The following is a 25,688-nucleotide window of genomic DNA, read 5'->3' on the forward strand; positions in this document are numbered from 1 at the left end:
TGTTATTTTAGTAGAACTGTTTCTGAACCATTGCTGTATTTCCTATGAAAATAATTTTTTTGTTCTGATCCTAAAAATTGTTTAAAGTGAATATTCACATTCCATTGGAGGAATTAAAAAAAAATCAAACTACAATACAAGTTTATGCAGGATTAGAGCCAAAGTTGTTTTCTGGTAAGTGATGCTAAGCATTCAGTTTTAAGAAATTAATTTCTCTTTACTTTATTCCCCTCAAACATCTTTGGTACAAGCTCCAGAGTCCACAATTTAAATAGCAAAATCAACACTGAAGAAGTGTAGTGTAATGCCCCGATTTTATTTCAAACTCATACCCTTCAGCAAAAGCAATTTTCTTCTGGTTTTGTAGCAATACATTCCTAAAATTCCTCACAAGTTTTACTCCTTGAGGAAATCTGAAATTAATCCTTAAGGCTGAGTAAGAACCAGTTGCTTTACAATTTTGCACCCAGTATTAATACTTGATTGAAACCATTTTTATGCTCACCTGAATTCACAATCATTTCCCTCCGTACAACTAATCAGACATTTGAAAGCTGTGATCTGACAAATGAGATGCTTGCCCTTGGAAATGGAACATGGAAGTTTACATTCATAGTCGTTTGCTCACTCATCAGCCACCCTTCCAAAGGGCTTTACACATCCAAAACAGATCAAATAAAGGTACTACCAGGCCAGAATTTGTCTGTTAATGCCTGCATGAATTCAGTATGGTTTTGTAGGAGATGAAAGAAAAGCAACTTCAAAAGACAATCATTTGTTTAATTTAAATTAGTAGTATCTGCAAAACCAAGTTGGCACATCCTTCCTTCATTGTGATAAATCTCAATAAATTCTTAGAAGGACTTAATCAAATCATGATATAGAAGTAGACGCAGATTACCCCCACCCCCTCAGGTTAATAAAGATGCATCTTAGAAGCCAAGCTAAAAGGTCTACAGATATTCTATTTACGTTTCAGAAGTTTTAAACCAATTGTGATACTGCCATCTGTCTCAATTGTTAAGACATGAATAACATTCAAGTTTTGATTCTAGGTTTATGATTTTTTTTAAAAAAGTAATGTCTGTCACACAGTGAGGCTTACAAATTATTGCTGCACTTTATGGGATGAAAGCATTTTTGCACTGAACCTGTAAAGTAACACAACTACTTAACAGTGCCGCAGAAAAAATAACTTTACAATGCAAAATACAGGAACAGTGGTTTGACACTAGACTCATATCACCTTGCACATGGTTGCTATTTAGAATGTAACTTATTTGCATCCTTATTCATGCATGATACTTGGTTGATAACCTCCCACAGCTAACATTTTGAAGTGGTTCTTGATTTACCTGGCCAATATCAGGCCCAGTAAGCAACCATACATTTATTCTAAATGCTACCTTTGCAATTTGTCATAAGGCCAGATAAAAGGAGATCAAAATTTTAGGGTTTTAGTTACAGGTAAGCTCTTACCATAAAGAAGACAGACTGCAGTGTGTTCATAAGCAATAGTTTTCAGTTTACTAGATAATAAGAGACCTAGCAACATATTCTGCATGGTTGCAAAATGAAGCAAATCTACAGCAGACGATAATGAAGAAGGGATGGGGGGGGGGAACCAAATCAGAAAGCATACATTTAAAAAAAGTGATGCCTTAGCCCCAAGACTCAAACAAATGAAGTCAAAATCATCGTTAACAAGGGTTCCCTTAGGAGAAAAGTTACTTTGCAAAGTTACGTGTGTTTCCCCCATGTTGCTGGAAGCTTGCCATAGAAACTAGTGCTTGTGTTCATTCACAGCTGAACATTAGAGCATCTTAACAAGCAAGAATTGTATTAAACTGGGGATCCAGTCAAGTACGCAGAAGAAGAGGGTAGTAACTGGCGAAGAAGTGAGCAATCACTGTAATCCTATGGATGCTTAATTTTTGAACATTTTAGTATGGAGGATCATTCTTTCTTGGGAAGCCACAGTGTTTCTTTTCCTCTCTAAACTCTCTTGAAGACTAATAATAGTTTTGTCATTTTTTTTTTTAAAAAAATGATCATTAGGACTTATAGTTAGATGTTAACCATGTCAGTCCTTCGTAGAGTCCATCTCCCGAGGTGGCACAGGATGGCTGAACATACCAATTCCTATCCCTGATTCGGGTCAGGCCTAGTTTCTCTTGGATCTCATGTGGCTTCATGGCATCAGGAAGGTCCTGCTTGTTGGCAAAGATAAGGATGATCGCATCCCGCATCTCTCGGTCATTGATTATGCGGTGCAATTCCTGCCGAGCCTCATCAATGCGGTCCCGGTCGGCACAGTCTACCACAAATATCAGGCCCTGAGTGCCTGTGTAGTAGTGCCGCCACAGTGGCCGGATCTTATCCTGGCCCCCAACATCCCATACGTTAAACTTGACATTTTTGTAAGTCACCGTCTCCACGTTGAAGCCCACAGTAGGGATAGTTGTGACCGCCTGACCCAACTTCAGTTTGTACAGGATGGTGGTCTTGCCCGCTGCATCCAGGCCCAGCATCAAGATCCGCATCTCCTTGTTGCCAAAGATCTTGGACAGCACCTTGCCCATGATGATGGCGATAGAGAGGCAGGCATCCACAGGAGGTGCAAAGGGTTGTTGCTGCACCCACCACCACCAAAAAATCCAGGCAGGACACCTAGCTGGGCAAAGGAGGAAAGCCCAAAAGTTCACTGGTCTGTGACCGACAAACCACGAAGGCTCCAAATTGGAGAAAGGGGCCAGTGGGGGTGGGGAGATGAGATACAGGGCAGGCCCCCCTCACCTTATATCTGCCAACAAAGAGAATGAAGAGCTAGTGGCATATATGGGGGTGGGATGGGGGATGCTGCTTGATTTAACACTATGTCATGCTGGAGAAAGAGGAGTGAGAAAGCCCCTCCCACTAGATGGCGGGGGTGGGGCTAAAAGCGAAGGGGCGGGGCCTCATGGGTGAGGGGCGCGGAGGCCTCCCCGTCTGTCACACAGAGCAGGCCTGGGAGTCTCCTCCGCCCTCGGGTCTTCTGGGCGACGCTTCGCGGCTGTGAGGGAAAAGAGAGAGAGAGAGAGGCAGGCAGTCAGTCAGTCAGTGACGGCGTGAGGCGGGGAAGGAGGGGAGCCGCCCCCGCCCGTCATTACCTCGGATCGCGCCGGCTCGCCCTCAGCGTCAGCAAGGCAGCCAGCCGGCAGGCCGGCCTTTCGGAAGTGGCAGACGGGAAGGGGGCGCCTGCCCAGCCGGCCCGCCTCGCTGCTTCCCTCACAAACTCTCCGCCCGGGTTGACTGGCTCGCAGCGGCCGGCAGCAATGCACATGCGCGCAACTCGCCCGACCGACTTGCGAAAAAGAAGCCGGCCCCGCCTATATAATACGGGAGGAGCGGAGGGAAGGCGCGCACGCGCGCTTTAAGTCCTCCCTCGCGACTCGAGCAAGCATGCGCAGAGGCAACGGTTCGGCTGTCACAGCGGGAAGAGGCAGCGGGCGGGGAAAAAAAAAATCACCGCCGCTGCGCACGCGCACTGGGCCGCACTCGCTCGCGCTCTCCTCAAGCTGGCCACGGCAGCCCCGCGCCTGTATGTATGCTCTCAGTTATTGCAGTAAGCGCGCGCGAAGCGCCACGCCCTCTCCCTCACCCAACTGTCGAGAAAGGGAAAAAAAAGCCACCTGAAGTTTTTTAGTACTTTCATCTACTCCGCATGCGCACCGTCGATTACCGCCTTTCCGGACCCACACACACGCATGTGCGCTTGCTCTTCGCGCAGTCGCATTTCCAGTCCCGGAAGAATAGAGAAGCCCCGCGGGCGGAATTTACCTTAAGTGCCCGACACGGGGCCGCGCAAGCGTAGCGGCGTTCTCACCTAACGTGGCCTTGCTCTCTTGCGCATGGTTGATAGAGGCCGGCTCGGCGATGGAACTGCGCACGCGCATACACTAGAGGCGCAGCCATCTCGATGAGGCGAGGCCGCGCGATCGATGTCAGTCCGTGCGCGACTTGGCCTCGCGTCGCCTTAAAGGGCCAGGCACGAGGCTGTTGCACCAATCGGGTGTTGAGAAGCGCAATCATGTACGTGTTTGTGGTCTCCTCTTAAGGGCTCCGTTGCCCAGACTGAATTAAAACAACCACGTGGATGAGAGGGCGAAGAGCAATTGCAGCCTTTCTTTACCCTCCCCGTCCTCTGGAGTCACAGCTGATCTCATAAAAAGCTTCTCTGGCTGGTTTCTATATTATGAATTCTTTTGCCTGAAATTCTTGTCTCTTTGGTTGGCCCCAAATCTGGGTTTTGTAAAGCTCATGTTATTTTATTTATTTATTTATTTATTGTGCTTTTATACCGCCCTTTAGCAATAAGCTCTCAGGGCGGTGTACAACAATAAAAACAGGTTAAAATACAAGTGAGTATAAATAAAATGCACTATAAAACATATGTGAAAACAAGATTGCAACAAAAAAAAATTAAAATTAACATTTGAAATTTAAAATTTATTGTAATAGGGAGAACGCTATTTTTGACTGCATTTATTCTTCGCTTACTACCTAAAATATCTCAAAGCGACAGTCAAAGAAGCTGTCAGAGGCAAGAAGTCTTCCTTCAAAAAATGAAGAATAAAAAGGAACACATACTCTGGCAAAAGAAATGCAAGTGGACAATTAGGAGCGTGAAAAAAGAATTTGAGGAACACATTGCTAAAAACATAAAGACCATCAACAAAAAAACTCTTTAAATACATTAGATTCACAAAAGAAAGCACTTCTTCACACAGTGCATAGTTACTTCCACAAGAGCAGTAATGGCCACCAACATGGATGGCTTTGAAACAGGATTAGGCAAATTCATGGAAGATAAGGCTACCAGTGGCTACTAGCCACAATGGCTAGTAGCTCCAATACCTCCATTGTCCGAGGTAGATTAGACAAATTAAGGGAGAGTACCAAAGGTCATGCTCCCTCCGTGGCGCAGAGAGGTAAGCGGTGGTAACGCAGCCAAAGCTCTGCTCACGGCCGGAGTTCGATTCCAACGGAAGGAGGAAGTCGAATCTCCGGTAAAAGGGGCCGAGGTCCACTCAGCCTTCCATCCATCCGTGGTCGGTTAAATGAGTACCCGGCATATGCTAGGGGGTAAAGAAAGGCCGGGGAAGGAACTGGCAATCCCACCCTGTATAAACGGTCTGCCTTGTAAATGTCGCAAGACGTCACCCTCAGAGTCGGAAACAACTCGCACTATAAGTGCAGGGACACTACCTTTACCAAAGGTTACTAGCCACTGTTGGAGGCAGTGTGTCTCTGAATACCAGTTGCTGGGAGGAATCACAAGTGGGAAGAGTGTTCTTGCATCTATGCCCTGCTTGTGGGCTTCCTTTTAGAGCATCTGGCTGGCCGCTGTGAGAACCAGATTCTGGACTAGATGGGCCCCCTTTGGCCTGATCCAGCTGTAGGCATGGTAAAAAAAAGTTTCCCACACAGCCCATATAGATGAGTTTCCTTAAAAGAAAAATATAATTATTATTTTGCGTAAGGAATTGCTTTAGGATTTTGTTCTTTGCTGCCATCTTCTGGCTGATGGCAAACAACCAGCCAGGCATGGGGCTCCTGCCTGTAATCTCAGCTCCCTGGGAGGCTGAACCTGGAAGCTTTCTTGAGCTCCAGAGACCTAGGCTGCTGTGGTCTGTGCTGAGCAGGTGTTGTCGCTAAAGTCAGCATAAATATGGGGGTCCCTGGGCAGCTGGGAACAACCAGGTTGCTGGACTTGCCCAGGTCAGAGCTCCCATGCTGAGCAGGCTCTCTTTTCAATCTTATGATATGTAGGTCTTTGAGCTTGTGCAAAGTGTGTCCTCCTGGAAGCCAAACATCGCACTCATCCCAGCTATCAGTCTGGTTGCAGCATTCGCCAATTGCGTTTTGAACATTCATCACTACAGTTTTACACACACACCCTACTTCTTCAAGCAGTGAGAAGTCCTAGGGGTACAGGCTGTACCTAAGTTAAGTTTCCATTAGGCTTACTGGCGTTTTGCAATATTTGCATTTTTAAAAAACAAAAATTCAGGCTGAGCATAACTGGAGTCACAGTCTGAACCAGCAGCAGAAAAACTCCAGACCCTGGGCTTAATTAGGTCTGCCAGGTGTCCCCGTTTCTCCTTCAAGGCTGTTTTGTCACATCTGCCCTATCACCAGAGCTCATATATAACATTAGGTGTGGGGCAGGTAAAGACCTGGCTGGGCCGAAAGTGCTTGCAAGGTACTGTGCCTTTGCCCATGTCCTTTGATTTTAAACCACCATTGGTAAAGGAAAATAGGTGACCTGCTGCCCTTGTGACATCATATGACTGACAAGTGGGTGGTCCTGCTTGTCAAACCTAGCCCTCAGACGGTGGGGGAAATAAGCGTCCAGCTTGTCAGTTCCTCGTCCCTGGTTTAAATGCCTCAGCAGATAGCCGAAGTCCTGTTCTCACATCAGATCTGCAGAGAGGGATACCCAGCCCCTGCAAAATGTTGTTGGCTTTGTTGTTGTTATGTGCCTTCAAGTCGATTACGACTTATGGAGACCCTATGAATCAGAGACCTCCAACAGCATCTGTTGTGAACCACCCTGTTCAGATCTTGTAAGTTCAGGTCTGTGGCTTCCTTTATGGAACCAATCTATTTCTTGCTTGTTCTTCCTCTTTTTCTACTCCCTTCTGTTTTCCCCAGCATTATTGTCTTTTCTAGTGAAAAAGTAGTGTTGGCTTACAGAGGCAAAATCCAGCTCTCACTTAGTCTCTCTCTTTCCCTGCCCACCTTCCACTTAAAAACCAGTTTCTATTGCTTCTTTCTATTGCTTCCCCCTGCCCCCCCCTGAACTTACAAGATCTGAACAGAGTGGGTTATAAAAGATGCTATTGGAGGTTGCTGATTCACAGGGTCGAAATTGAAATTTACTTGAAGGCCCACAACAACAACATTGCTTCTTTCCATATACAGACACCTAGATTACATCATCCATAGCTGGGGGTTGGGAGGCCTCATTTTGCTCCATTCAGAAGCCTGAAGAGAGATCATAACAATTAGTAGCCATGGAAACACATCACCTGCACTTTCCCTACCAAAAGAGGTGCCTGACAACTTTGCCAGGATTATTAACAGAGTCTCCAGGAGAACTTCTCTTGGTCCATTAACTGTCTCCTGTCCAAACCCCCAGTCTCACAACAATACAATGGTAAACCCCCTCTGAATACCGCTTACCATGAAAACCCTATTTATGGGATCGCCATAAGTCGGAATCAACTTGAAGGCAGTCCATTTCCATTTTTTCAAATAAGACCATTGGGAATAACATTACAGAATTATTTTCCTAGATGCTAGCCAAACCAAAAATCCCACAATCTGAGTTGAAATCAACAGCTAGACATGTTCCTCACTATATCAGCTTCAATATGATGGTCTCCGGGGGGCCCAGATCAGAGACGGAGCAGGTCAAAGCTCCCATGCTAAGCAGTGGTGGGACTGCATCTATGAGTAGCCCCTGCAGTGTAGCCTGGACAAGAGAGTGAACGGCAGTCTTTATCTTTTCAGTGAATGGCAGGGGCATAGTTATCTGGGTTTTGGGGGGTCTTAGACCCCTTACGTTTGGGGGTGAGCAGGGTCCCAGCAAGATCCTTATGTCTCCAGAATTCTAAGAGCCAATCAGCATGAAAGGGTATATTAGCCACTGAGAAGAGTCTTCTAACACACTTCCTTGTCCTTTCGTGCTGATTGGAGCCTATCAGAGTGAAAGAAGGCAAGTCAGCCACTGAGATGACTCTTCTCAGTAGCTAACACACTCCCCTTTCATGCTGATTAGCTCCTAGGGATGTCTGTTGTTATGGGAGAAGGCGTGTGGGAAGGACTATGGAGACGATGACAGAGAGCAAGCAAGCAATGGGGTGTGGCATGACTATCATGAAGGGGCCCTGCACTTCTGAATTGCCACTGCACTGCTGGTGAAAGGGGAAATGGGGAGGGTATGAATTAAGCAATTGCAATACTTATACAGGGAATTTTATACTGTGGGATACAGGCAGCTGGAAAGGTAGGGACGATGCTTATACATGGAACAGGATTTATTAAGTGGGACAAGGTCAGTGTGGTGTAGCAGATCCAGAGGTGGTATAGTGGCTAGAGTGTTGGACTGGGACCTGGAAGACCAGGGTTCAAATTCCTGCTTGGTCACGAACCTCACTAGGTGACCTTGGGCCAGTTATTGTCTTTTAGTCTAACCTACTTCACAGGGTTGTTCGGAGGATAAAATTGGGAAGGGGAGAACCATGTTTGTAAGCTACCTTGAGCTCCGTAGAGGAAAGGTGGGATATAAATGTAATAATAAATAAAAATAAAATAAAGGTAAGCCGAGCTGAGCCCAGATTTTCTCTTTCTGTCCCTCTGCACAAGAGCTTCATTTCAGCCCTTCCAGGAAGGGATCACCAGAGTTTTTCTCAACATACAGAGTAGGACTAGCCAACTCCCCTACCCACCTCAAAATATGGGAGCTCGAGGAGATGAGCCCCTCATTACTCTTCCCTCCCGAATATTTCACTTGCTTTTGTACACGCAGCTCTCTGGAGTGAATGCTGCTTTCACCACTCAAGATTACATTTTTCTGGGTGATGTGCTGAGCCAGTATCAATTCAATATTAAAATCAAACTCAGGACTCTCTCTCTCTCTCTGTTTCAGAAAATAAAAAAATTAAAAACAAATCTGAAAATAAAACAAACAGCAGTAACCAACCTACTCAAACATCATTGCAAAAACCCAGTATTGTTTGGTTTGTTGTTTTTCATACTATTGTCTTTGCTTTGATTGTTATAGCTGTTTTGGACTTCCTTTTGACATGAAATTGGGTAATATTTATCTTGCATGCTTCCCTGCCTGTGGATGCTTTTATGTTGCTTTGATGGGAAGTGTGTGTGTGTGTTGTGTGTGTGTGTGTGTGTGTGTGTGTGTGTGTGAGTGTGAGAGAGAGAGAGAGAGAGAGAGAGAGAGAGAGAGAGAGAGAGAGAGAGAGACCTGCCAGGAAGTGGGGTGGGGTGGAGGAATTAGGATACACCCTAATCTCAGATGTTCATGTGTGTATCGTAGAGCATGCCAATATAAAACAACATCAGAATAGCCTGGCTGCTGCGTCTCCTGTTCTCACAGTGGCCAGGCAGATGCCCATTATGGGAAGCCTGCAAGCAGGACCTGAGCGCAAAGAGCACTCTCCCCTCTTGCGGTTTCCAGCAACTGAAAGCATAATGTCTCCAACCATGGAGGCAGAGCATAGCCATCTTGGCTAGTAAGCCATCCAAGTTGGTGGCCATCACCGCCTCTTGTGGGAGCAAATTCTACAATTTGACTTCGGCTATGGGGGGGTATACAAATGCAATAAATAAATAAATATGTGGTGTGTAAAGAAGAACTTCGTTTTTTTCTGTCCTGAATCCTCCAATATTCCGCTTCATTCATATGTATTGCGTAGTAGTCTGTCTGATTTGAAGGAGGGAGGCCTGTGTATGAATCCCTCCTTAGCTCTGAAGCTCACCAGGGTAACCACGAGCCTCTTGCTGCAACTTGCCGTACACCACAATCCTGTGCAGGCTTATTCAAGAGTCAGTTGCATTGTGCTCTATGGCGCTTACTTCCAAGTTAATGTGCGTCAGACTGTAGCTATCATCTGCTTTTTAGGGTTATTACGATTTCCCAGTAGGAGCCCATAATTCCCATATCTATGACTACAGCAAGGGTGTCTATCCAGGTGTTTGATTTGCATGCTAAGGGGGAACTGAATTCAATGCAGCTTACTCCAGGGTTAGGATTGCATCATCATCATCATCGTCATCATCATTTATTGCTCGTTTTCAGAGCTTGGAAAAGTTACTTTTTTGGACTACAACTCCCATCAGCTCACTCCAGTGGCCATGCTGGCTGGGGCTGATGAGAGTTGTAGTTTTAAAAAAAGTAACCTTTCCAAGCTCCGCGAGTCGTTGCTTCATTCAGAGGCCCCAGGACGGGTTACTTACAATAACTTTAAAATACAGTGTTAACAATGGTTAAAGACAACCAAGCTCACAAAACGGTGTGTGTGTGTCCAAAAATATACGCCTCAGTATCAAAGGCTAGGCAGAAGGCAAATAGGCAGCAGCAAAGTAGCGGGTACCTCTAAGCATATAAAAAGTGTTCCCCTCCAGCACTGAACCTCTTTAAGTGCTCCGACACCTTCCCTAGTTAAAGAGGTGCTCCGACACCTTCCCCCCCCCTTCCTTTAACCCTCTGATCACATGATGCACTTGATCAGCGAACCTTTCTCCCGCCCTCCACTGGCTGTTGCCATTCTTACCATACCCGGCAGGGGGCGACTTTCTACAACGCGGCGCGCATTGTTTCGGCCTAGCGATGCCGCCGTAGTTCACGTGGCCCGGCGCGCGTGCGTGTGGGCGACTCTGCGCCTGTCAGGGGACACCGCAGGAAGCGGGCGAGAGAAGACGGAGCCGAACCCTCCGCTCAGTGACACCGGGGCCGCCCGCCTGCCTGCTTCTGTCCCGCCATGAAGTCCCGCTTCAGCACGGTCGATATCCGGGCGGTGATAGCTGAGCTGCGCCAGAGGTAGGTACGACGGCCCTTGACAAACGGGCGGCCCCGCCCCCTCGGCGGACGAAGCCCCGCCCACATGCAATGCAGGCCCCGCCCACTGCCCCTTTTCTCTCCATTCCCTCCAGCCCTTTCTGTCCATCTGTACCTGGTGCCACGACCCCCTCCAGGTGATGTTGGACTCCAGCTCCCATCAGCCCCCGCCAGCATGGCCAGAGGCCAGGGAGGATGGGAGTTGGAGTCCTGCAGTGCCTGGAGGGCACAGTGCCTGTGTTCAGCACAGGGACGAGCATGTACACATCATTAATCTTTTATTTAGGTTTGGACCCATTATGTCAAACTCTTGCTGGATATGAAAGTACAGTGTAGAATACTACAAATATTCACCACATCTCATTAGTTCTGTACCAAGCATATCTCAATGTCTCCCTCTTTACCCTCCTTTTATTCCCATGCCTATATACAAATACCAGTTTAGGAGACTACTCCATGTATATGACAAAGGGGCCTTAGGCCAGAAAAATGCTTGTGTTACAATGAATTTGTGGTCATTTTGTTTTTAAAAAACTGTTTGTTCTCTGCGTTCTCTGCCCTGTCCTACAGTAAGGTTGACAGTCGTTCCTTCAACCTTGTTGTTTATAATCTTGTATAGATGATAAAATAAATACACATGATTTTTTCTTTTTTCTTTTTTTTTACAGCTTGTTGGGAATGAGGGTGTACAATGTTTATGATGTGGATAACAAGACGTATCTCATCCGTCTTCAGAAGTAAGAGTTCAGTCTCTTTGTTTTTTCTGTTTCAGGAGCAGGGAACATGTGGCCCTCCAGATATAGTTAGACTTCAGTTCCCAGCCAGCATGGCCAGTGGTAAGAGATGATGGGAGTTGTAATCCAACAACATCTGGAGGGCCACAAGTTGGCCATCCTTGCTCCATTTAAAGTTCTTTTAATTTAGCCAGCAATAATGTATTCTTCTGAGGCTGTTAAGTGAGGGAAGAAGTGTTTCCTATCCTTGCTTTTCTAAGCACCTTCACACACTGATGCAGTCCTTGAGGGTTTTAAACATTACATGTGGGAAACCTTTTCAATCCTAGGGATGTTGATGATGACCGACGGGATAAATTTATCACAGAGCGTGTGGATTTTCAATTGTGCAAACTCAGAGTTTGATTTTGCAAAAATTAAAAACCCAAACTAGCAATTTCCAGGGGAGGAAGAGGGTGTGCAATGCCCATTTCGGTTCTGAGATAGTGAGGAACAAAACAGAACTGTGACTTGATGCCTGGATGGTCCCTGATTCCTTCTGTTATCATTAGGCCAGACCTCAAGGCTACACTTCTCCTGGAATCTGGTATAAGGATTCACACGACAGAATTTGAGTGGCCCAAGAACATGATGCCTTCTGGCTTTGCAATGAAGGTAAATTCATCTGGTTTTTTTGGTATGCTGAAGATTTCTGTAGTGGGGGGAGAAAGCGTGTCAATGCTATCATGTTATCTCCGGGGCTACCCAAACCAGCATCCTTTTTATTTTTCAAACATGAGCCTTACAGTGTGAGACTACAGACCATCTCCCCCCTCCCCACTTTAATTTATAACAACAGTGATGGTGTTTAATGTTCAGATAATAGCAAGGGAACTGCCTCGGTCTTCTCTTGCTTAGTGGGGAGCAGTCTTTTGTCTTTTCTCCAGTAGCAGAAGATATATAATTTCACTTTGTGCATTAAAAGTCCTGGAATGTTTTACACATCTATGTGTGTTGACATGTGTGGCTAAATGCAGGCTTGAAATATTATTATAGTTGATGATGATCGATGGGATTAATTTATCACGGAGCATGTAGATTTGCAGTTGTGCAAATTCAGGGTTGGATTTTGCAGAAGTTAAAAACCCAAGCCAGCAATTCCCAGAGCAGGAAGAGGGTGTGCAATGCCTGTATCTGTTCTGAAATAGTGAGGAACAGAACTGAATTATGACTTGATGCCTGGATGGCCCCAATTCCTTCTGTTACCATTAGGCCAGACCTCAAGGCTGCACTTCTCCTGGAATCTGACATAAGGATTCACATGACAGAATTTGAGTGGCCCACAAACATGATGCTGCAGCTCTCCTGGGTTTCCAGCAGAGAGGGGTTTTTAACTGGAGACGCTGATGACTAAACGTGGGACCTTCTGCATGCAAAGGAGGTGTGTGGCTGCTGAGCCATACCTCTTCCCAGTAATACTTAAATCAGCTTTTTAAGATTGGCCAGTATTATTATTTGTACGTGGCAGAAAGTTGGCTCAGGCTTGAGAGAGTGGCTTGTCTGAGGCCATCTTAACTCATGGGTGAGCTGTGATTTTTGAACTTAGCCTACATCTCAGCCCCTGACTGTGCAGGCCCCCAATGACAGGTGTAGCTCAATCTTTCAAATGAATGAGTAAACCCATTACAATAACCCTATGAGGTAGGTGATCACTATTTCTGTTTATAGATAGGAGGACCGTGTTTGAGTAGTGATGTCGTTCCTAAGGGAATCCATGGCTAAGCTGAAATTTGATCTCGGGTTTCACTGAAGAAACAGCCTATTGTGACCAGTGATAACAGATTTGGGATTTTATGACAATTTAGGCCAGCCTTCCCCAACGTGGAGACTTCCATATGCTTTGGACTATGAACCCTGTCAACTCCAGGCAACTCAGCAGTGCTTGCTGGGGCTGATGCAGTTGCAGTCCAAACCATCTGGAGTGCACTGTGACGCCCTTCCCTGGCTCTCCCTGTCAGGTTCCTACCTGCTCGTGGTTACTGCCTGTCACTAGGCACCACCAGGGACTCCACCAGTCCGGACTGTCCTTTTTTATGGTTTCTCTCCCCGCTCTAGCATAGACCTCACCAGATCCCCCTGCTAGGCAGCACCACCAGTCACGTCCTATAACCCGTATTCCCAGAGACTCTGCCTGAGTCTCTCTATCAGGTTACCTCTGTGACTGTGTGCTTAAGCTGTCCCAATCCCTTTGTATCAATGCAGATAATCCTGGTTTGCTCTGAATACTTGTGGTGTTATTCTCTTCACCGCTGCCACCATTTGTTACCCTTCAGCCTTGGTATTTACCTTACCCTCCCTTCTGGTCTGTGGAACCCCAGCCAAGGATCAGGCCTTTGGTAAACCAAATATATTTATTAAATAACAGAGATAACAAGATTACTTTATAAAGGCACTTAAGCATATGGTTTCATCTATTCCTGAAGTACTGGTCTTAGTATTAATCCGAACTCCACACTCTCCTCACATCCACCAACTCTCCACCCAATCTCCTCTCAAAAACCCACCAAAACAACCCACTCACGTTCACCGTCCACCCAGATTTAACTGTCATCCTTCCATTTATACCCTCAGCCATTCTAAATACTCAGCCAATCATCCAGCATTCTACTGCCCATTCACTCCCCCCTCCTCTTTCATTCCACTTACCATGTATCTCCTATATACAAACAGCACTTACCATATATACACTAATACATGAACATCACATGCACCAAGTTGGGAAAGCCTGACCTAGGCGATTGTAGGGTTTTTGAATGTAAATTCAATACAGATTTCAGGATCAGCAAACTTTGCTGTTTGCCTTGGTGGACCAGTTAGTTTCTGGGCCTGTCCAAACTTACCTCGATAATCCACATTTTCTATATTCTCTTTGTCATCAGAGAGTCCCCATCTTGCCTGTTTGTCTGCTGTTTTCAATGTTAACAAATCCACTGTTCTCGCGCCCAGACATGAAATACATTCATTGCAGTTTTCCCCAAAGCTACATCTGTCACTCTGCTCCTATGAGCCAATTGGTCCGCAAAATATGACGTGTGCTAGCCCCCCCCCCCATATGTCCGCCCAAGCACATCTAATCTGCATTTCAACACGCAGGCGCTTTTGAGACTAGGTGGAACAATGCGAAAGTTTGAATTTGCTGTGGGTATTGCAAGACCCTCCGTGGTGCAGAGTGGTAAGCAGCGGTAACGCAGCTGAAGCTCTGCTCACAGCCTGAGTTTGATTCCAACAGAAGGAGGAAGTCGAATCTCCGGTAAAAGGGGTCGAGGTCCACTCAGCCTTCCATCCATCCGTGGTGGGTAAAATGAGTACCCGGCATATGCTGGGGGGTAAAGAAAGGCCGGGGAAGGAACTGGCAATCCCACCCCATATATTTATTTTTATTTATTTATTTAAACATTTTATATCCCGCCCTAGTTCTTAGAATTCAGAGCGGCGAACAAATAAAACAATGTCTATTACAACTCAATACAATTAAAAGATAAAGTTAAGAAAATCAAATTATACAGTAATTATAACCATTTAAATGTTAACTTTAAAAGCTTGAAGAAACAAAAATGTTTTTAACTGATGGCAAAAGACCGTGAGTGAAGGGGAACATCGGATCTCTGGTGGTAGGTTATTCCATAAGATGGGAGCTATGCACGAAAAAGCTTTGTTTCTAGTATTGGAGCGGCGGATTATAAAGGTAGAAGGAATGACAAGAGAATGTTCGAGGGGTACTCTTGTCGGTCGCTGAGATTTAAATTCCAGAATACGATTTGATAGATATTTTGGGGCTAATCCATGTAGGGCCTTGAAGGCTAATACCAAAATTTTAAACTGGTGTCGAAATAAAATCGGTAACCAGTGAAGTTGATAAAAGAGAGGTGTAGTATGCGTTTGTGGACCAGCTCCAGTCAGCATTCTGGCCGCCGCTCTCTGAACCAACTTAAGTGGGCGAAGTGATCTAGTAGATAGACCTATATAAAGAGCGTTACAATAGTCCAATCTTGAGGTCACAAGGACCTGTGTCACTTGCCTCAAGTCCAACTTCCTAAAAACGGACGAAGTTGGCGAACTAGCTTTAATTGGTGGAAAGCACTTCTAGATACTGTTGCAATTTGTGGTTCAAGGGTCAAAGCAGAATCTAGAAGAATACCCAAACTCCGAACTTGGGATTTCAAAGGGAGCGTGACCCCATCTAGAATGAGTATGTTGTTAAATTCATGAGAGGGTTTATGTCCAATTAGTAGAACTTCCGTCTTCTCTGGGTTAAGTTTCAGCTTGTTCCTGTTAGTCCATTGCTGTATTGCAGCTAGGCATTGGTTTAAGGGACGAACCGCCTCTGAAGTATCTGGCGGGAAAGAGTAATAGAGTTGGGTATCATCTGCATATTGATGGTAATGTATTCCGAATTCACGGATGATCCTTCCTAAGGGTTCCATATAAATATTGAATAACATTGGGGATAATACGGAGCCTTGGGGAACACCACATCGTAATGGCCAGACCTTAGATGAAGAGTTCTCAAAGACAACTCTCTGGAGTCTGCCCTCCAAAAAGGAACGAAGCCATTTTAGTACCGTTCCACGGAATCCCAGATTAGAGAGGCGGTGCAGAAGAATGGTATGGTCAATAGTGTCGAAAGCAGCTGACAGGTCTAACAACACTAAATAAGTTAGATTTCCTTTATCTAATTCCAGTCGCAGATCATCCACCAGTGCTGTTAACACTGTTTCAGTCCCATGTTTGGGCCTAAAGCCTGATTGAAAGGGATCGTAGCAATTATTTGAATCTATAAATGTTTGGAGTTGTGAGACTACAGCTCGTTCGATGACTTTACTGATGAAGGATAAGTTAGATACTGGACGGAAATTACTGAGAAGTGTGGGGTCAAGGGAGGGTTTCTTCAATAATGGAATTACAATTGCTTCTTTCAAAGTTTCGGGGACATGACCTTGTTGGAGTGAAGCATTAATTATCACACTAAGCCAATTCGCAAGTTCAGCTTTAGACGTTTTTATTAGCCATGAAGGGCAGGGATCAAGTGAACAGGTGGTTGGTTTCATTCTAGAGAGAAGTTGGAGAATGTCATCTGGTTGGATAAGTTGAAATTCTGATAGAGTGTCTTTAGATTCTGCTAATTTATCTACCTCATTATCTGATGGACCATCATTATATTCTACAGTTTTAGCAGAGTCTAAGGTGGAACGAATCTGATCCACCTTACCTTCAAAGAAAGTAGCAAATTCATGGCAGCGTGTTTGGGAATATACTGTATCTGAAACCAGGTCTTTTGGACAGAGAAGACTGTTAACTATCTGAAAGAGTTGTTTAGGTTGGTTTCCAGCTGAAGTAATTGCAGCAGAATAATATGCTTTTTGAGCAGCATGTCTAGCCAAAGTATAAGCTTTCACAGATTTCTTGGTTTGATCTCGGTCAGATGGGCTCCTAGTTTTTTGCCATCGGCGTTCCAGCTTACGATAGGTATGCTTCATTTCTAATAGTTCTTTAGAGAACCAGGGGGCAGGTTTGAATCTTGTAGTTTTTAACGGACGAAGGGGGGCCATTGAATTCATAATTTCGACCATGGTGTTATTCCAAAAAGAGATCAAAGTATCAATTGGAGTTCCAGTAGGGGGGCATGGATATTCCTTAAGCTTTGATAAGAATATGTCGGGATCTAATAATCTCTTAGGACGGTATAACTTAATAGGGGTTCTGATTTTAAGAGGTACAGGAGACACCAGGAGGTTAAAGCTGATTAAATAATGGTCCGACCAAGATAATGGGGTGGAAGTTATATTCTCTATTCGAAGGGCAGAAGTATCTGCTTCTGATTGGAAGACAAGATCTAGGGTATGGCCTGCAATGTGAGTTGGGACTGAGATTAACTGTTGTAGCCCCAAAGTGGACATTAAAGATAAAAAATCAATAGCATCATTTGAGGTGGGGGATTCTATATGGATATTGAAATCTCCCAACAATAAAAGTCTAGGAGAATCCAGGAGTAACCCAGCAATTAGATTAGACAGGTCAGATAAGAAACGGCTTGGTGAATTGGGGGGGGCGATAGATGACGAGAATCACAATATAATTTTGAAGACCAAGCTTCAGGCAGAGAGATTCAAAACCAATGGAAGATTGAAGGAAAATTCTAGATAAGGGAATAGATATATACGGTCTGCCTAGTAAACATCACAAGACGTCACCCTAAGAGTCGGAAACGACTCGCACTACAAGTGCAGGGACACCTTTACCTTTACTTTATTGCACTTGTGGCAGACATTTTTGGCTGTAATGCAGTTGCGTCTGCAGAACCACAAAAAATATAGTTGTAGGCCTTTGCAGATGTTTGCTGGCATGGCAGATTGTACCTTCAAAAGAGTCCTCTTGTTTTTCCTCCCCAGGTTAGGCTGTCCTGCCCTGTACACTTACCCGGGAGTAAACCCAGCCGAACTCAGTCGGGAATTACTTTCGAGTAAGCGCAGAGGCAGCAGGATTGTGGCGCTGTGACTTCCTCAGTCCAAATCCCCTCTCCGCTTTCTCCAGCTGTAGAAGAGAATCTCCCTCCGGGAGGAGGCAAACAGCTCAAATGTCTCATCAAAGCTTTATGAAGGGTGGGAGGGCAACGGAGTTGTTGGGAGCATCTGATCTCTTTCTCTCCCTTCCTCCCCTGCCCCCCTGCTAGCGTAGGAGCCTCTCATGGGCCTGGCTGTACCGCCACCTCCCCCCTGCGTCTGGCTTCTTCTCACTCAGGAATTATTTAGATCTCCGTTTGGGCTTCCAAGCAGGCACACCAGGACTGGGTCGCCCGGTTTAAAGGAACCGCACATCCTCCCCATCACCAGTCCATCCCAACGCAGGACAGCAAAGAAAGCACCCCGCTCCCACTGCTGCCAAATGCTGTTTGTTTCCAAGAGGGGGGTGCATGTGTAAATTTTTTTGTGATAGGTTCAGTCGACCAAACCTCTCTAGGGAAAGCACATGCAGCTGAATGATCGGGTTTGAATACACACTCAAGATTCGTTTTTCCTGGCACGCATCTCTCTCTCTCTGCCATGCCCCATGATCACGAAGCAATCATAAAGTTGCACAACAACAACAACACACACACAATTAAAACCAAAAAAAGCTACTAAACCCATCCTTTCCCTCAGCTTCAGGTTGGGCATTCTCACGCTGCCATTACATATAAATGGCTACATTTGATTCTGCGCAAATGCACAGTTTCGCATCTGCACAGAACTGCTGGCATTGCCCCCAAAACACGGCTCCGTTACACTGACTGGTCGAGATTTGTTGTGCTTAGTTCTCGTGCTGGGATGGAGGGAAGGGGCTCAGAATCTGAAACGCCCATGGACTGCCCCGGCACGCCTATTTAGGCAAACTCTGCGACATTGCATCTGAGCTCCATGAAAGTAACGCAATTGTTTTCTGTTTAAGGAAAGCATATTGCATTTTACAAGGAATCGCAAATGTGGATTTGTGAGTGTGAAAATCCGCAACGACGAGCAAAGTCGTATGGACCACAGAGAATTAATAACTACACAAAGCGATCATATTGCAGATTATACAGTCGTTTGGATGGGCCCTCTGTTGCTCGTCTGCATCTGTTTTAAAGAACGGTAGCCAGAATGAGACACACTGTTTGAATATATCAGCTTATTTTAACTTATTCATGGAAAAAAATCATACTGAACTTGGAGTGCTGTAATGCTTAGCTTCCATTTTCAGAGCAAGTTTCTAGTCCATGTGGTGGCAGAGTGAGTTCTGGAAACAAGTGGGCAGTAGTTGCGGAAGGCACAGAACCCAGACAGATGGAGGGAAGGGCTTTCAGTAGCCAAGGGCTCGTCTGTTCTTCCACCCTGCACTTCTGCCAGTCCTTCCCCATAGTTTTTCCAACAGACTGTTTCCCCATTGCTTCTCCCCTTTAATCAAGTCCTTGATTGAATATGATCCAAAAGCTTAGGATGGACTGCAGTGTTCATATTTTTTTGGTTTGTGAATGGGGAAGTTCCCAGCTTCCATCACTCTTGTTGGCAAAAGCATCTGGCTCTGCTTAACTGCACCTTTTGAGACCGGTTTGTGCCCTCTCCATTGACAGTGCCGCAAACATTTAAAGACCAGAAGGCTCGTGAATGTGCAGCAGCTCGGTGTGGATAGAATAGTTGATTTCCAGTTTGGGAGTGATGAAGCTGCCTATCATCTGATAATAGAGCTCTATGACAGGGTAAGTGGGAGGGTGCCAGGGCGGTGGATGTTGGGGGTGGGAAGGGTGGTCTCTTTCCCTCACAGTGCTAGTATTCTTGCTGGGTGGGGAGGGTTGATCTTTTCTTTTCATGTATTGTCATGAGGCTGCCTCTTGGGGTGTTAAAATAGTCCCGAAGAGGGGCTCTCTTGCCCCATTTATCTTCCTGGCTCAGAGTCTTTGTCTGTCATATGCCTCTGTGTTTTATTTATTTATTGTTGCTGTTATCAATTCATCACTTTCCAGAAGAAAATGTCCCAAAGTGATTTATAAATCTATGAAAATATAAAATAGCTTGACCATCTTTTAAAAACCAAACACGTTGAAAAAATAGAATGGGAATCTAGCAAAGGTGCCCTGTTACTGCAAGGACTTCCACTTGCACAACTTAACTTCCCCTCCTTCTCCTGCCCCCTCCCCCAAATCTATTCTGGGTTGTCCCCCAACCCTCCGGAGCAGATTAGAGAGGCATATGGGGGAAGGAGAGGGAGGGGACGTTCTGTTGCTCAAGCAGGAGTTCTTGCACAAATGGGACAACTTCATAGGATACAACCCAATATAGCCACATTTCTAAAATGCATTCCTGAAAGCTTACAATGATGGTGCCGGGTGTGTGTCTCTGGGGAGAGTATTCCACAAATGGGAATTCTGAAAAACCATTCTCGCATTGCCCCTCTCAGCATCTCCCTCAGGGAGTCACAGGCAGAAGAGCCTTTGATAATGCTTGCAGTGTCTGGGTAGGCTCACGTGGGAAGAGATGGGGTTCCCAGGGTGTTGGGATCCTGAGCAGTGTAAAGCTTTATGGGTTAAAATCAGCACTTTGCATTGAGACTGGAAGCTATTTAGGGCTATACTCCCAAATGAACTTCTGGCAACTTTTCCCTCCCAGCTATTTGATGTTTCTTGGAGTGCTAGGGGGGAGGGGTCCAGAAGCACACGCACCCCGGCTAATACTGCATCTGTGTTGGAATTGTTTTCAAGACGTTTTAAAGATTTTAGGGCTTGTTGTTTGCGCCCTGGGTTCCCTTGGGAGGAAGGCTGGATATAAATTTTGATGATGATGATAAAAATATCTTACGGCCTTTTGGTTTGGGGATGCCACTCTCTTTGAGTGCAGGAGAGGCTGCAGGCTTCAGTGACAAGCTGTGTGGGATTATTTATTTATTTATTTATTTCATTTTTAAACCGCCCATAGCGAATAGCTCTCTGGGCGGTGAACAAAACAAGATTAAAATACAATATTACAATAAAATTACAATAAAATCAGCAACAAGTTAAACGGAAAAAAAATTAAAAATTTGTCACAGGGCAACATTGTTCTTACTGACCATGAATACCTAATCCTGAATATCCTGAGGTTTCGGACAGATGAAGCGGATGACGTCAAGTTTGCTGTGCGGGAACTCTACCCGGTCGATAACGCTAAAGCCTCCGCACCGTTGCTCAGTTTGGAAAGGTACTTCTGTGCTTCGTGCAACATTTCGACTGGGGCGAAAGCAACCCCCCTGAGACACCCTTTCAGTCGCTGAGTAGAGATGGATAGCTTTTCAGAGACTTGGAGGCTGGGCTGCAAGGCTTGCCTTTGGTTGTCTTCAATTTTTTCTGCATTTTGCCATGGACTCTGCTCTCAACTGGTATCGTATGGCTACTTTTTCTGCTTTGTTGGAGATTCTGGTTTTTTAATCTCCTGTTGAATTTGAATCGTGATTCTTTTATTGTAAGCCTCTTTGAGACTTTTTTTTTGTACAAGGCAAGGAATAAATACAATTAATATTGTTAAATAATGGGTTGTATCTAATGTTAGCCATACTCAGAGTAGATCCATTCAAGTTAGACAGGCTTGTTTATATCAGTAGATCTGCTTTAATGGTGAATACAACTTAATAATAACAATGACACATGTTTTCATAGGGCTTCAGTCTGTACCTTACAAAAACTGACCCTAGCCCCCAGATGCACAGTATGCACTAGTGTAATAGATGTGTATGTTTGTTGTGATTGTTGCTGGCACCTATTGGACAGTGCCTGGGACAAGCAAGAAGTGGCCTGAGCATTTGGGGGCTTGAAACTGATTCATCACATTCATGGCACAGACAGGCTCCTGGCTCCTGCACCATTGTCTAGGTTCTAATGCAAGATCTAGGCTAGTGTCCCCACAGCAGTTGTGGAGAATAATCCTGTGTACCAGAACTGAGCCAATACATTTTGCTGCGTGCGGCAAAGGACTAGATGGTGCCTGCTGCCATTTCCACACAGAGAAGCCAACCAGACTCTCAGCTGAATCTTGCCTCCATACTGGTGATGGGACAATGCCCTCCCGGCAGCTGACAGCAAGGTGTGTGGCACAATCAGCTCGGCCCTCCAACATCTCACTGCCATTCCTGGCCCTCTGGCATCTGCTGCCTGGGGCAGCTGTTTTGCTCTGCTTAATGGTAGGGCCGGCCCTGCTGTCTGCACATGCTGGGTTTAGGTACAGTGTGAATAATCTGCTGTAAGGCCCGTAAGCATTAGGCATGGCTCCTGTGTTCTGAGCAGAACAACATCTCTTTGCTTTCCTTTTCAAAATCATTTTATAGGAATTTATTCTTTTTTCTGGTGACTTTCCAATAGGTTGACAGAAATAATAACCAGAGTACCAAAAGGGGAACAGATAAAGAGAGTCCTGAACCCTCATCTTCGTAAGTACCATTTGTGTTAGATTAAAATTAACAGTAAACTGAGTTGTATTCAACTCCTACGCAAAGTAGACCTATTGAAATGAGTGAATCTAAGTTATTCATGTCCATTAACATGATCTACGCTGTGTAGGACTAACATTGAATACCACCCACTTGTTTTGTTCTGAACGTTTGTAAGCAGGATTATAAATACATTAAAGAGATCCTGTTGGAAAATGATATAAGAGATACCTTTCTACCAATAATGGACAACTGCTTTTGAGAGCTCTAATTCACATCTCTGACAGGTTTCTTGCCTCTGATACACAAAATAGCATATCCTCGTTTAAAGTTGGGGGACAAGATGGGCCAAACAAATTCTTATCTGTGTATAAAATGTTCATATTCTGCCTTGCAGGAATTGAAACAAAACCTTTTAAATCAAAGCCTCTGTCTAACTGCTTTAACTGGACCTTTTTCTTCCCCACTCCTTTTTATAGCTTATGGAGCCACACTTATTGAACACTGCCTTATAGAAACAGGATTTTCAAGTAACACCAAAACAGAACAGATAGAAAGTAAAGGTAAGTGCCCAAACACTTAAGTACATAAGAAGAGCCAGCTGGACCAGGCCAGTGGCCCATCTCGTCCAGCATCCTACTCACACATTAGCCAACCAGATACCCCAGCGGGAAGACCCGAGTACAAGAGCACTCTCCCCCTGTTGTTTCCAGCAACTGGTATTTGGAAACATACTGCCTTCGACCATGGAGGGATAACATAGTCTTCATGGCTAGTAGCACTGATAGCCTTATCCAGCATCCATTTGTCTAATTCTCCTTTAAAGCCATCCCAGTTGGTGGCCATCACTGCCTCTTGTGGGAGCAAATTCCATAGTTGAACTATGACTGGATATCAGGAAAAATTTCCTAACTGTTAGAGCCATATGACAATGGAACCACTTATCTAGAGAGGTAGTGGGCTCTCCGACACTGGAGGCATTCAAGAGGCAGCTGGACAGCCATCTGTCGGGAATGCTTTGATTTGGATTCCTGCATTGAGCAGGGGGGTTGGACTTGATGGCCTTATAGGCCCCTTCCAACTCTACTATTCTATGTGTGGTGTGAAGAAGTACTTCCTTTTGTCTGTCTTGAAATCTTCCAACATTTAGCTTCATTGAATGTCCACGAGTTCTAGTGTTACACAAGAGGAAGAAACTCTTTTCTCTATCCACTTTCTCCATGCTATGCATAATTGTATACACTTCTATCATGTCTCCTCTGACTCGCCTTTTCTGTAAACTAAAAAGCCCCAAATGCTGCAACCTTTCCTCGTAAGGGAGTCTCTCCATCTCCTTGATCATTCTGGTTGTCTTTTTCTGAACCTTTTCCATCTCTACAATTTCCTTTTTAAGGTGAGGCGACCAGAACTGTACACAGTATTCCAAATGCAGCTGCACTGTAGATTTATATAACAGTGTGATGATATTGGCAGTTTTATTTTCAATTCCTTTCCTAATGATCCCTAGCATGGACTTTGCCTGTTTCATAGCTGCTGCATACAGTGTCAACATCTTCATCGAGTCGTCCATTTTAGTGTGAAATGCACAGCATACCCTCTTTCATGTAACACGACAGAGTAGTGTAGTGCCTTGTATTTAAAGAATTTATTCTGTTTCTAAATAGAAGCCGATGGGTCGTATCCAGTGAATCCATACTCAGAGTAGATCCATTGAATTAATGGACCTAAGTCAATCATGTTCATTAACTTCAATGGATCTTCTTTGAGTAGGACTACGATTGGATAAAACCCAATTTTTTGGTGTTATATAGTGTATAATATTAATTTTATGTATTGGGCCTGCTTAATTCCCTGTTTCTTGTGAATAGTTCCCTGTCACACCAGAGGTGTTAATACAATCAGTTGCCAGTCTTCTACTCTAAAAGGTTAAATTTGTTCGTAGTTAACATATATATTTCTGCTCTGATATTACTGACTATAATTTCTGCATTTCGTTGCTATTCAACTCTCACTGTACCATATTCTCCTCTATCTACCTACCAACTAACATTTCCTTTCATGCATCTGACAAAGTGGGCTTGAATCCATGAACAGTTATGCCATAATAAACATGTTCCTCTTTGAGGTGCCACAAGACTTTTTCCCACACAAGACTAACACAGTTACCCTTCTGGAAATGCTTCATTTCTTGCTCAGTGGTTGAGCACCCGCTTTGCATGTAAAAGGTCCCTAGATCTCTAAGTGCAACTGGAGGACACCTGTCTGAAACCCTGGAGAGTTGCTGCCGGCCAGTTTAGACACTATTGAGCTAAATCAGGGCTGGGGAGCATCTGTGACCCTCCAGATGTTGTTGGGCTGCAACTCCCATCATCCCCAGCCAGCATGGCCAATGGTCAGAGATGATGGGATTTGGAGTCCAACATCATCTGGAGGGCCATGAGTTCCCCATCCCACAACTAGGTGGACTGATGGTCTAATTTGCTACAAGGCAGCTTCCTAACATGAGGCTACCACAGACCACATCCAGCATGCAGAGGGTATCTTGTAGCATAGCAGGAAGCCACAGTCTCAAAAATCTTACGGTTCTTGTTTCTCTCTGTTTTTAGACATTGAAAGGGTACTTGCTGCTTTACAGAAGGCTGAAGAATATATGAAGATAACTGACAACTTTAATGGCAAGGTAGGAGAGCTTTGCAGATACCATGGACCATGAAAAAGACAAATTAAACCAGAACTGTCACTAGAAGCTAAAATGATGAAACTGAGATTATCATACTTTGGACACATAATGAGAAGATCAGATTCCCTAGAAAAGGCAATAATGCTGGGAAAAGCAGAAGGGAGTAGAAAAAGAGGAAGGCCAAACAAGGGATTGATTCCATAAAGGAAGCCACAGACCTTAATTGACAAGATCTGAACAGGGTGGTTTATGACAGATGCTACTGGAGGTCGCTGATTCATAGGGTCACCACAAGTCGTTATATGCCTTCAAGTTGATTACAACAACAAGCTCATAGTAATGCTCTTATTTTTGTGCACCCCATCCCATGATCTACAGAAGCAGTTTTCAAACTTTGTGATAGCAAATCTCCCAAGGGTGGTGGTGGTAGGTAAATACCCTTGAGCTGCCCTACCCCAGAAGTGGCGGTAATCTGGGATTGTGATGCAAAAGGCAGAAGTATGTGTAGCCCAGGGGTAGGAGTGTGGAGCCTGGAGAACCTCATGATATATACCTGTGAACTAAGGAGTGCCACCTCTTAGGTTCCTCTCTCAGTATGTTCTGGCCAGAGCTTGGAAAAGTTACTTTTTTGAACTACAACTCCCATCAGCCCTAGGTGACATGGCCACTGGATTAGGCTGATGGGAGCTGTAGTTCAAAAAAGTAA

The 25,688-nt window shown here is 44.9% G+C and overlaps 2 protein-coding genes across 5 annotated transcripts in view; one reads left to right on the forward strand and one right to left on the reverse strand.

Moving 5' to 3' along the window:
* Positions 1-297: 297 nt before the first annotated feature.
* Positions 298-4,001, reverse strand: ARF6 (ADP ribosylation factor 6). Of its 4 annotated transcripts, none has more exons than XM_061612606.1 (2): positions 3,866-4,001; positions 298-3,052 (listed from the first exon to the last, which is right to left on the reverse strand). In XM_061612606.1, exon 2 carries the CDS (start codon positions 2,580-2,582, stop codon positions 2,055-2,057), a length of 528 nt encoding a protein of 175 aa, XP_061468590.1. In that variant the 5' UTR covers positions 2,583-3,052; positions 3,866-4,001; the 3' UTR covers positions 298-2,054. The 4 variants fall into 4 exon arrangements, with proteins under 4 accessions (XP_061468590.1, XP_061468589.1, XP_061468591.1 ...); XM_061612605.1 differs by having other exon boundaries at positions 3,820-4,001; XM_061612607.1 differs by lacking the exon at positions 3,866-4,001 and adding an exon at positions 3,672-3,805.
* Positions 4,002-10,373: 6,372 nt separating this feature from the next.
* The window catches only part of NEMF (nuclear export mediator factor), a 42,561-nt gene continuing 27,246 nt past the window's right edge, over positions 10,374-25,688 (forward strand). The window contains exons 1-8 of the mRNA XM_061612611.1: positions 10,374-10,603; positions 11,290-11,358; positions 11,907-12,009; positions 19,481-19,606; positions 20,932-21,080; positions 22,235-22,302; positions 22,782-22,865; positions 24,909-24,982. Of these exons, the coding sequence (XP_061468595.1) occupies positions 10,545-10,603; positions 11,290-11,358; positions 11,907-12,009; positions 19,481-19,606; positions 20,932-21,080; positions 22,235-22,302; positions 22,782-22,865; positions 24,909-24,982 (732 nt within the window). The 5' untranslated portion in view covers positions 10,374-10,544. The remainder of the gene's footprint in view (positions 10,604-11,289; positions 11,359-11,906; positions 12,010-19,480; positions 19,607-20,931; positions 21,081-22,234; positions 22,303-22,781; positions 22,866-24,908; positions 24,983-25,688) is intronic.

The sequence above is a fragment of the Rhineura floridana genome, chromosome 2, assembly GCF_030035675.1.
Source record: "Rhineura floridana isolate rRhiFlo1 chromosome 2, rRhiFlo1.hap2, whole genome shotgun sequence".
NCBI lineage: Eukaryota > Metazoa > Chordata > Lepidosauria > Squamata > Rhineuridae > Rhineura > Rhineura floridana.